General features: G+C 39.9%; 1 protein-coding gene across 1 annotated transcript in view; it reads right to left on the reverse strand.

The window, feature by feature from the left end:
• Nucleotides 1–2,024: 2,024 nt before the first annotated feature.
• Nucleotides 2,025–12,862, reverse strand: part of KIAA1549L (KIAA1549 like) — a 73,740-nt gene continuing 62,902 nt past the window's right edge. The window contains exons 18-21 of the mRNA XM_019474516.1: nucleotides 11,735–11,832; nucleotides 10,359–10,504; nucleotides 6,208–6,359; nucleotides 2,025–2,306 (exon numbers count right to left, since the gene is read on the reverse strand). Coding sequence (XP_019330061.1) covers nucleotides 2,025–2,306; nucleotides 6,208–6,359; nucleotides 10,359–10,504; nucleotides 11,735–11,832 — 678 coding nt within the window. The remainder of the gene's footprint in view (nucleotides 2,307–6,207; nucleotides 6,360–10,358; nucleotides 10,505–11,734; nucleotides 11,833–12,862) is intronic.

Raw genomic sequence — 12,862 nt, forward strand, 5'->3', positions numbered from 1 at the left:
TTTATGTGAAAGATTGAGTTTCTTTGGTTGTTTAGTATCCAAGTCACCCAAATGTATATTTGTGTACTCCAGACATAACATGTTTATATTGATCATTAAAATTACTAGGGGTTTTGTTTGGGTTTTTTTGCACTTGGTTTATGGAAATTTTCTGGCTATAGCAGACTACTCACATATAAATATACAGCACATATATACATAGAAATTACAAAAATACATTTTATTTATATCTGAATTTTAAATAATAAAAATGAGATTTCACATTTGTTGAAAGATTAGCTAGCATTCCAAAAGCTTCTGCAATATTTAAGGTATTGGAGCAGAAGATATCTGTATATTCTAGGATAACTATGTATCACAATCTCAGTCAGGGTTTATAATATAATTATTTGGGGAAAAAATAGCTCTGCTTTAAAAGTTTGTGCTTCATCAATTTCTTCTTCTATCCCCTGTTCTAGTCGTCTCTCTCCTTCTCCTCTCATTTTACTGATGGTCAAAAAGCTAAACCAAGTTCCCTTTCTCACCTCAGTAAAGACCAAAGAAACTCAGGGAAATGAAATGATCAGACAAAATAGCATAAGCAAATGAAGATAACTAAATAACTTACTGAAACGAAGGACATTACCTTTAACTCCAGTTGACGTCAAGCATGCCCAACAACGTATTTTGCAACAACTTCAGTTCCCAAAGCTAATTGCTGAAGGAACTGAGAACAATTGTTCATGACCTCCAACTGTTTTTTACAACTGCAAAAGATGAACTATTGCCCCATTCAACTGGTTTGATTTTCTTTTGGGATTGGATTCATACAACAATGCAGTTTAACAATTAGTGACCTTTATCTTGCACAATATAAAGTCAGCATAATTTCTGGAAATGGTCTCTTTTTCACAGAACATTAGTATTTTTGTTAAACCATGTAACTGTTTACTTATTCACATGTTAATATGATAATCAGATCCTCTACATTCAGAACTGCCTAGGTGTGCATTCACTACTCCAGCGTAATCAAAATCAACTGCAGCTTCAGGTAGCACTTTCTGGCATCACTTTAGTAGATATCATTGTTTAAGAAAGAGAAGAAAGCACTGTGTTACAGAGGTTTTCTTGTCCAAGCGGGTGTATTCATTACTCCAGATTGGAAAGACTTGCTCAAAGGTCTCGGGTTTACCAGCTTCACATGCAGTCAGAGTGAAAAGCCTGAATATAGAGCAAATGCGAATAACCTTTTTTCATTTCTCCTGGAAGCTTCTAGCACCAACATCCTTTGTTGGCTCTTCGTGTATTGTATTCTCTCACGCTGAAAAAAATCTCCATAACTCATCAGTGGCATTCAGGGACAAGGTAGCCACCGATTATCAAAATATCATTAACCTTCTTCACAGTCTTCTCTTCTTTCACTTCTTTGTACTGTTAATAGGATGAGGAGAATTGGGGCTATTTACAGGACATTTATTTGTATTACTTACTCATCTCAAATTCTTTTGGTTTGAATACGGTCTCTAGAATGAAAAGGCTGAATGACTCCGCATTGCTGAAATCAGCATCCCTTATATGTCCTGCAGCAAACAATTAACATGGCCACGGCCACGCCTACTGTGGCCTTTAGCTAACCGTGTTCTACTGTATTTTCTTCTTTAATCAAAGTTTTGACATGCAGAAGTTATTTTCAGCAGCTCTACCTTTGGGCCTGCAAATGAAACATCGTGTGGGGCAGACATGTTCAGCAGCATCTCTAGTGATGATGGGTCATAATACGAGAGCTAAGTGACAAACAATTGCGTATGATCAATCTTATCTGTATTAAACAGTTACCTGGCAGCATTTCCTTAGCTGGCAAGCAGAATTACACATCTTCAGAGTCCTGTTGCTCTGCTTTAAGTCATTTCATAGTTTGACTTTTCAGGCAGAGAAAAATGCCATCACTTTGGCACAATTCACAGCAAGTTTGTAACTGAAAATTGAAGGAGTCGCTTTCTTGGCTACCCCAGGTTGCATGATACAAGTACTGTGCACAAAAGATATTAGACCTGGAACTCAAACATATCTGTTTGCTTCTTGGCCAGTTTAGCAACTTCTTCTCTTATTGCCTTTACGAGGGCAGCTGTAGAAATGTTGGTGAGAGGAGCATCGGATGGGTCATTTTCTGTCAGGCTCTGCTGAGAAGCTGCAGTGGACGGCAAAGGAGCTTGTTCCAGGCTGGGATGCATGCTTGCTTGCTGGCTGTATTGGCGAGGAAGTCGCGAAGGAGAATTATGTTGATAGCGGGGCCTCGGATAAGCCTCGATGTATCCAGGTAGTGGAACCTGTAGAGCATGGTAATTACACAAAATTATACAGAACAGTTGATCCATAGTGCCACCTGCCAGGTAACACAAACCTCCCCGGGGCAGAATAAGATGTAACAGATAGGACCACATGAAGAGAACGTAAACCTCATACTCCTAAGCGTCTATTTACAAATGTCTATCTTGGCATGTGCCATTTATGCACATACATCAATGTACCGGGTACTCAACTCCCCAGACTGTGGCAGCAAAAACACCTAGCGGGGGAAACATCGCATGTCCTAATTTACCATCACTACGAAAAGTCAAAGGGAGAAGGCTTTTCTGAGTGTGTTCTCTGCTTACTATTCCTCCTAAACATTTCAGTTTTAAACAGACAGCACCACTACATTTCAGGACACCGAAAAGCCTAGAACAGAAAAGTAGAGTTTCCTGATTTGCAGCCGCTATCTAAGCCAAGTCAGCCAAGTCTCTGGACTTACTGTTCCTAACAAAAACTCAATAGATGCAGACAACGGGGATAAGCTCAGGTATGCCAACCTGGAAACTCAACACTGAAAAGGAGGTTTGACTTCTCAGAAGTATCAGGTCTTCTGGCCACATTTAACAGAATTACATGGGAGATTCACAATTTTACTCTGTTGTAACTTCACCGATTTCAGCCCCACGTTACACTGGCTAAAACTAAAATAATAACATAGGCCCTTGAGATAACATACCCCCTTGAGATATTAAATTTCCTTCATAAATCCATGAACCATGATACCAGTCTTCATAGTCCTCGGAAGTTTTTAATGCATCAAATAATAATAGTATTTATTTATGTTTTGCAAAAGTCTATAAATCGGGAACCTACAGCCCTTCATTTTGAAGAAGGCTTTATGTTGTTACAGAAGGCAACCCATAACCTATTACTAGGACAAGATAATTTCTCCTTGAGAAAAAGCTTACCAGCTGATCATTCTAGTCCATGCCAATGACAAGTAAGTAAGGAAAGTTCAGTGATGCTTTTTTATGAACTGAGTGACTTGGAAAACTACGCTTACCTACACTATACTCAGAATACTACACTTATAAGGTTCCACAATGTTTAATCACTAAAAAGTTAACTTTGTAATTCTTTTTGCTATAAATGGGAAAAACACAAGTTTTTGACTTTCCAAATACATTAAGGTCTTATATAAGCATATAATACAGGCGGCCAGGCAGATGTCTCAGCTAATTTTCGGATTTCAGTCAGGCTGAGGTGTAAGGTGCTTCACCCACCAGGGCTAAGGCGTTGGTGGGTATGCCAGAAGCAGTATTTCAGAATTTTAGCAGTCTGCAAGCAGACTGAAATGTCAAGATGTGAAACGTCTGCCAATTTTATATACCTTCTGGGGAACATGGGTCCTCAGCATGGACTTCAGAATGACAGCTTTGCTTAAATCCCATTTTGGCTCTGGCCCTGTGAGAGTTTAACAGCCCCTTGGGTGCTTTTGAAACTCTTGCCACTTCAGGCATCTAAGAACCTATGAAAACTTGACCACTAGGATTTACACATGCTCTATACGATCTTGGATAGCCATCAAGCGATGAAGAGAATGTCAAACACATTCAGTATAGTGTGATGAGACAAACGTAGGAAGCAGGCATGATATGAAAGTGATCATTAAATGCAGCTGCCTCTGTTTAGTTTACAACAGATTATTAAAGACATTTTAGTAGTACAATGTGTGAACACGCCACTAGAGGCCACCAGGTTACTACTTTCACTAAGCAGCATCTGGCAGTTTGGAAAATAAATGCTTTGTCGGATACAGTTCCCTTCTCCCACAAAATTTAGTGCTTCAATACTTACCTTTTAACTGAGAAAATAGTACATTACAGTAAATTGAGCTTATAAGATAATTCTTTGTTGTCAAATCTCCCGTTTCCTATGCCCCCTTGTTTACAGTCCAGCTAGTAGAAATGCATGAAAAGTAAAGAATTTCAATTTTCACCTTGCAGATATTAAGCCTCTGTTCTTACTAATTGTCAAAACCTTGGAAGCATGATCAAGCTACAATCTAGAGGCTCAGAAACCAGAAAGCATCCAGAAACTCAAACTCTGAGTATTACTTTAGGTCTTTATATTTTGCAGTTTTATTCAGGCTTTCTGACTGTATTACGTTGCTAACACTATTACTAGTTCCTCTAGTAATGATTTTCAAATAAAGACAATTTCTTGACAGATTTGCAGTCGTTGGGAGGTGCAAATTCATTGTAGAAACTGAAGTGGTTTGGGTTTACATTTTTTCCTCTTCTCCTGCAAAGTCACAGGAGGGCTGAAAGTCTGAGTAACAAGAAGTTGTTAAAGCTCTGTAGTGGGTATGTGAAGTTAAAAGGAAAATTCGTTTCCTCTGAATTCTATATTGCCACAGTTATTTCTCAGACAGCTTCTTGCATCCCTCTCCATTCCCCTGTGTATGGTCCACCGGCACTAACTGCTCTTCCCACCTCTTTCCCTGAAGACAGGGAAACCCACAACAGGGTTACATTCTTCTCCTTCCAGAGGAAGGAACTGGGGGCTGGAGATTTGCATTCCCGTTTTGTCCAGTTTGTTTTCAGTGTCCCCTTTTGACAAGTGATATCTGACTCTCTTCATGGGACTGCAGCCAAGGAGTAGGGATACAAAAGGGAGAAAGAATGGAAGACAAGTAAAGTACTTTTCCTGTTTTGTTTTGGGTTTTTTTTCTTTTTAAAGAAAAAGTTTAAAGTTGCTCAGATGCAACGGGCCTCCTGGATTTAAAGTGTCAGTAGGGTTAAAGACAACCAAAAAAAAACCCCACAAATAAATAAAACAATGAAAAGAAAAAGGGTTTCCATACTTTAAAGGGCAGCTCTGGGAAGGGAATCTGTACGACGGCATCAAAAGCCTCCAGGTGGCAGGGGCACATCAGCAGATGTGCTCAGCTTACGGATGAACGTACTTTTTCTTGACAGTTTAGCCTACAAATCCAGACTTGCATCTCACAGTCAAACTGAATTATTTTCCTCACAGGCATCAGAAGCAGTAATAAAGATTTGGCAACAAATAGCTGACCCCAGGAATATTTATATGACCGTGTTGTCTCTTGCTTAGCTGCTCAAAGTCAACTATTAGACTCCAACTGCAATTCACTAAAATATTCTGTTGATCATATGCACAAGGAAATAGAATCCATCTCCCAGTTTGTTTAGCTGAATTGGTTCTGCATAAATACCAGATGTGAGCTCAAGCAGCAGAACTGATCTTTTTTTTTCCCTAGTGGAAAAAAAGCCCTAATTTTTAGAAATTGTTTCAAACATGATAAACTACTGCAATTCATTTTAGGATGTCTCAACTTTATTTCTTTGAAGTGTAGGTATACTTTGGGCTAAAAATTACATCTGTCCCAGACTAGGATTGCGCAATTAATTATTTAATTTATGATCTGTCACTGCAGCCTGCAGGAGGACTTGAAACACTGTGAAGCAGGGCTGCGGCAGAGCCGGGCGCTAGGATTTGGGAGCTCGGCTGTCTTGAGAGAAGCCTCCAGGAGGGAAAGATGCTCCCCAGCTTCCAAACAGCACAAGGCCACCTTGAGAGGCAGCATCACCTACTCCTGCCATGTGCCTATCCAAATATTTAACCTCTGTCTTGGGAAAGAAAAATGGTACCTAACCCACCAACTTTGAATAGGTGCCAGCCCCTAGCCTAGTGAATGATTTAACTCTCTAAAAGACCTTACTTACAGTTCATGGGATGGACAGCTAAAGTAGCTATGCCCTCTGTCATTACTTGTCACTACTAGAGATTATTACCATTCAAGGAAGAATTATCTTGCTCAGATTCTTTGCTGATCACTTAGCATTGCTTAAAACCCCTCCTTTGCAAGTCACAGAAAATATATGTAGTTAGAAGAGCAAGGATGCTTACTGAGTCTGCCCACTGCCCTGGTAATTCATTCTCTCCGGCATAGGGCATCCAGGCTTGGTTCCTGTATGCCGTGGGTGGTGTTGGGATAAAATAGCCTGTGAAGCCAGGTCGGTTTGCTGCTGGTATGGCAAACACTGCTGGTACGGTATTACCTATTAAGAAAGAGAGTAGATATAATTAATAGCTGACATTTTCAGTTATAAATTAGAGATAATGCTTATGAAGTAGCTGGCCTCAGTCTTTGTTTTGTTTTGTTTTGTTTTTATTGGTGAGAATGTGATCACCATCGGTTGGATGTAAGGCTCCCACCATCTGACTAGAACATCCCTATAATGCTGGGAAGTACTGAGGAAGGCAAGATTTGCGGTTGTCTATGTAATTGTCATACAATCTTTCAGGTAGGGTTTATTCCTGGGGCTCAGAGATGCATGGAACAATGTGGTTCTTGCTGCAATTACTCAGATTATCCACAGGATATAACTAGGCTGTCTGGAAGACCAGCATCTTATCACGTGCTCCCACTATTTACCTTGAGAGAAGCCATCATAACTCCATGTATTTGCCAAGTTTAGAATAAAATACAAACAACTTGCTACACTATGGTCATAAAATCCTCATTCCTAAATCCTGAGTGGGAAAGCTCTGCATCATCTTTATCAGGTAGTAAATAAAGCATGTAGACGGTGTGCTTTGAGTACTCAGTTATAATACATGAACATGTATTTTACTTTTCAGATTCACAGAATATAGCAAGAATAACATCATTTATGTGAAAGCAGAAGAGCCAGTAAACCCCATAAGAACACAATAAAGTACAATTCCTTTTCACTGAGGAATGGAAGTACAGTAACACTGCATAGATGGGCACTGGCTCTGTACTAGAGTCAATGCAGAGAAAATACAATTCCTCTCCTCTCCAACTGCACGTTATTTGAATATTGCCATATCGCCAATAATTGCCCTCAGTAGGTATGATACCACTGTGTAAGAGGTGCCGACAAAATGGCAAGACATGGGCGTTCCCCCAACCTCAAACAGAGAATAATTGATAGCAATTAGCATCACTTACTGGGTGCTTCAAATATCTGCCCCCCAGAATGTAATTTACAGCCCTGGCACATCCTTGCTTCTGAACACTCTGCAAGAGGGTTATGCTGCCTACTCTGATAGATACTGGGAACACTGCATGGGCTCATACATAGAGATAGAAAGACTCGAACAGTGACACCCATCCCCAAAGCAGTCTCCCGAAAACCAGCAATTTATAGGTTCTCAGCGACCTCCCATGCAGTCCTAGGCCAGAAGGGCTATGGATGCAACCAGGGTGTGCAAAGAGGAGAAAAATATATTTTGTAGCATAATTGTCTCCAGAGCAGAAACATACCATCTGTTTCAACACTGACTCAAAAAAAAAAAAAAAAAAGAAATCAGAAAAAAATTGGAAGAAAAATGAGTGATCTGTCATCCAAAATATGGACTAAAAACTCTTTACAGTTATACAATGTTTTCTACTGTTAGTCATCCAAAATGGACTAAAAACTCTTTACAGTTATACAATGTTTTCTACTGTTAGGGACTAAGTCCTAGAGCTCATTTTGACATCGGGTTGTAGGTGAAAAGGCACTATGTCAGGGAGGATGCTGGAGTCACCCAGCCCTCGGAGATGCAGTTACTGTGGAAATGCTAAAATTGGAAGAAAAATGAGTGATCTGTCATCCAAAATATGGACTAAAAACTCTTTACAGTTATACAATGTTTTCTACTGTTAGGGACTAAGTCCTAGCTTTCATTTTGACATCGGGTTGTAGGTGAAAAGGCACTATGTCAGGGAGGATGCTGGAGTCACCCAGCCCTCGGAGATGCAGTTACTGTGGAAATGCTATGGAGCAGTGGGATCTACGATGTATGTCTGCACGGCAGGTAGCCACAGGGTATCTCACAGGACCTCTATCTCAGTTCCTCCAGCCCCTTGGTTTGCAAGGAGGTGGGCTAAGAGAAGAGGTGTGGGTGATCTTTGTTCTTCCCACGTCACAGACAGCACAAGGGTTGCTAATTTAAATGAGTTAGCAAGGCTGGAAATAAGTATTCTTCAGGCATGTACAGAGAAGAAAGTGCTGCTCCTGTAGATGACACATGGCTTCTACATCAAAATGCTCTTTTAATTTAACCACAGCAAAATGAGCTACTATTCAAAATGAACACTCAATTAGCTGATGTAATACCTTACCCCAATTCTTACTGCAACATCGTTATCTTAAAGGTGATGTTGATGGGCTGCGTGAGCCAACATTACACTGTTTCATGCCAAATCAGCACCTGCAGCAATGTTTCTTTATCTATTGAGGCAATAAAAATTTATTTTCCTATCAGAACTTTAGAAATCCTTGTTTGTATCACAGCTGCAGGTTTCTCACAACTCTCCTTGTCTTTCCCTGTATTATAGCCATTTGTAGCATCTATCATATATGAAAGTTTCCTCCAGCTACCCCCAGAATAATTCTGGCAAGCTCCACAACGTACACATGTCACTTTGTCTCTTCTGAAATGCAGCCTCTCTTCAGTGATAAGGCAATATACCTGTTTTTAACATATGGCAATAAAATCTCCACGTCACTAGAAATTATAAAAAAGTGTATCACACAGAACACATTGCTGCAGACATGAAGAAAGAGCTCTTGGTAACGTGGCATATTTTATAGCTTGAAATGCTTTAAAATGAAAGGGTGAGCATCTGCTTTTTTCAGATTCACATGCACCGTTTGAGGAAAGTATGACAAGAAGTGAGAGTAGAATGGATCTGTCAAACCTACTATATTTAATTAATTGTCAACAGATTTGCATATCCACATTATTATTCTCAGTAGAAGATGTTGAATACAACGCAGATAACTATTACTTCTGAGGAAGCTAAGAAAGAATTTTTTCTGGCAGATTAACAGAGCAATCTCTTATAAACCTACTAATTTCCAAACTTTGAACTGACAATGTAAATTTTTTTTAATCTTGTAAGCTCTTTTCTATAGCTCTTCAAGAAAACTTTTTGCCAATGAGAAGGTATTTCAAATATTTTCCCAGCTAAATGTTATCCAGATACCATCAAAACAGTGTATCATCTTAATCTCATTATTAAATCCATTCATTCATAAATAAAATTCATATCAAAAGGGCCAGAAACTCACTAGGCCTTTAAAACTGGGACATTTAGACCCAAATCAAGTCCTGCACTTGAGCAGGAAATACCTTCTCCAAAATAGGAGGGGAGACAAGCTAACGGATTACTTTTGACTATCGAAAAGCACTGCTGCCTTATGTTTTGAGGGGAAGGGGGAATATACCTTCAATTTACCCGCCTCAGCAGCCCACTGTTGTGACAAGACTAGGGGTTAAGTTTCTCAAGATGAAATAGGGAGTCATAAAACTCATCCAACAGTCAGGCTGGAAAACCTCAGCCTCACACATGCTATTTTTCATGTCCACTTGTTTTTCCTCCCTTTCCTTACAAACCAAGCAGAGCTGAATGCCATTAAGCCTCCTTCTGCAGTTCTACTTACAGCTCCATTGTACATACTCTGTTTTCAAGCACTTGGCCTGGTATTCTTGACTGATAAAATTATGGAAGGATCCACCTCATTTCTCCATGTCCCTCAGAACCCTGTTACCTGTCTCTCCCGCTTTGGTTGTTTTTGTACAGGGTGCAACACAACACGCGAGTCACACAGCAGTCCCAATACTGCAACTTCTGCTTTTGCCAGCCAACACCCTCTGTACTAGCCCTAAAAATTCCACTGAATTTTGTGGTACAGATGAACTGTTTTACCAGGCTTTAATAATTCAGAGTCCTTATCAGTGAGGCAGCAGAATGCCATACTTGAACAAAGACCATCTGGTACATTACTGCTGGATCTTACCTTCAGAAATGACCATTTCCTGGTGCTTCTGCAGGATGAGTAGTATTTTACAATGCAGCTGATGCTGCATTTACAAAGGAGCAACCCTTATAGGTCTCCTTCAGTTGCACCAGAAAAAAAACACCTAATACAGTCTTTCTCCAAATAATCATCTGTATTTGCTATATCCCATACGTTCATTTATAGGCAAAATAAATTGTGAGGTGCTCAAAGCTGCAAGTTGGGTCTGCACTATTTTTTCACCTGAGTGAAAAGCTGATTGATCAAGTGGACCAACAGACATTGGAGCTCTCGAACCAGGTGCAAAAGATGCCTGATCATGATGCTGGGCCTGATCTGCCCCACTGGAGTCAGGTATTCTCACTTTGCTGCCAATATCTGATGTAGACCTGTGCATTAAGAAAGTAAAAAATAGAAACTTTTATCATTCTGACTGACAAGTGAGATTCATAGTCACATACCTGCCTATCAACTACAGTATGACAAGCCAGCTAGAAATGAGCTATCTGATTTTGCTCTGGCATGAGAAAAGTTTGAAGAGCAACTGGAGAACGGTAAGTTTGGAGAAGTCTGAGACAACTTCTTTAGCCTGGTCGCTACTTTGCCAAAGCATGTTATTTTCATTGCATAGAGCATGTGCTTGCTGCTTCAAACAAATGTCTGTGACATGCAACACAAAAAACAGAGCTTTACCATAGTTCATCAACACAAAACTATAGACAATACCATATGACTACAGCATATATGACATGGTATCATATAGTAGGAGACTACTATGGTAAGTAACATTAACTGCACTTGGGAAGTACTAACATCTTTTGAAATGGTGTGTCCCAGTTCCTTTAGAGCTAAAATGTGATAGATGAACAAGAGTATGTCAACAGTGTCCATATCCTGAATATTTGGACGCAGTTACGATATCATTAGCAACCACTCAGAAAAGTTTCCTTTGGCCTCGGTGCTCCACAGCAACTCTCAGCAGGCCTGTGGTGCCTTGAATTGCAGTTGGCACCAGGCAGTACCTAACAGCACAGCACTGAAGGCTAAATGAGTTCATCCGCCACAGAAGTGTAAAAATTCCTTGAAATGCATTTTATAGAGTGCCTTACTGAGAGGAGGAGGCAAAATGTATACACTGAGCTAAGGCAGTCAGGCTTTTGCACGTATTTGGCTTCAGAAACGCAGGTATGAGATATCTGAAAGCTAGGCAGAAATCCCCGGACCCGAGGTACTGAGAAACATCTCACAATTGATCCATACCCTGTTGCAAGTCCTTGCAATAGGGAAAAGCAGGGAGAACGACAGGGCAAATTATCTACCACATATCTGCAATACAATATGCCGTTATGCGAGTTGAGGCAAAGCACATTTTAAAAGCAGTCGGAGCCTGCATCTCCTAATTTTATTGAAACTGATTAGCTAGTAGAAGAGAAAATTCATTGTTATTCCTTCCTCTTCATGTTAAAATGAAATAAAACCAACATGTTTCTAATTTCATGAATGTGTCTTTATAAGTGCCTTGTAAGTGGCTTGTAAGTGCCCCTTCAGGGTTTGCCCCAGTTCTTATTACAACAGTGGTTTTTAAAGATCATACCTAAAATAAAACAACAGATAAATACCTCCTGAGAGAGGCAACAGCCACAGGACCTGTTCTGGGAGGGACAGGAGGAGGAGGAGAACCCATTACCATCTCAGGAAGCTGGGAAAATCTGTAAGCCTGTAAAGGAGAAAAATAAATATTTTCTGAAACACCAATAGATCTCAGTCAAATTAAAAACCAAAAGAAAGTCAGAAATTAAATACCTGCTTCGTGTGCCGGCCAACAGGAAGTTAACTTTTTGTGGCATCAACAGTAATTGCCTTTTATTTGAGAATTTACAGTGCTTGGGTGATTTTAGGATGTGGAAGAAAACATGAACAAATGAGTTCAGAGCCAAAATGAAGTCTAATTAAAATAAAATGTATTAAACACTGTCTCTGTGACGTGTAACCTTGCTGGCAAAGCAGATCTGTAATGATTATGTGAGACTCAACAGCTGCTTTGGACCCAGAGGAAAAAGATCTCAGTATTTCCACTTCCTCCAGAAACAAAGTATTTTAAAGATTCAGAAAGCATCCTCAGAGCAGCATCTAGTGAAGTGAAGCTGCCTGTGAGCAATGCATATTTCAACCTCTTCCTTTCAGCCTTGAAGAGATGAAAAGAAAATTCTTCACAAAAACCCCAAGCTCTGTAATTTTCTAAAGCAATAACAAAGGTCTCAAACAGTTCTGAAAAAGCAGAGTAATTCAGAGGAACACAGGACCAACCCGCTAAGTCACAAAATTAAGCATCTTGCCCATAGTAATTCTGGATTTCATCACTAATACATGTGAAGGACGAGTAATCGTGTGCATGAAACCCACGTCACCCAAGAAATGATATGTAGGACAAAATTTCTGTTCTAAATTCTTTGTACTACTATAAATTGGCGGGAGTCCAATTTCCTGGACTCAGGAAAAAAAGGAGAGTTTATCGCTTGTGGAAGAAGGGGCAGGCAACTCAAGAAGAGTACAGGGATCTCGTTAGGTCATGCAGAGAGGAAATGAGAAAGGCAAAAGCCCAGCTAGAACGCAATCTGGCTGCTGTCGTTAAAGACAACAAAAAAAGTTTTTACAAATATATTAATGACAAGAAGAGAGTGAAGGAGAATCTCCATCCTTTATTGGATGCGGGGGGGAACATTGTCACCGAGGATGAGGAAAAGGCT

The sequence above is a fragment of the Aptenodytes forsteri genome, unplaced genomic scaffold, assembly GCF_000699145.1.
Source record: "Aptenodytes forsteri isolate BGI_AS27 unplaced genomic scaffold, ASM69914v1 Scaffold8, whole genome shotgun sequence".
Classification (NCBI taxonomy): Eukaryota; Metazoa; Chordata; class Aves; order Sphenisciformes; family Spheniscidae; genus Aptenodytes; species Aptenodytes forsteri.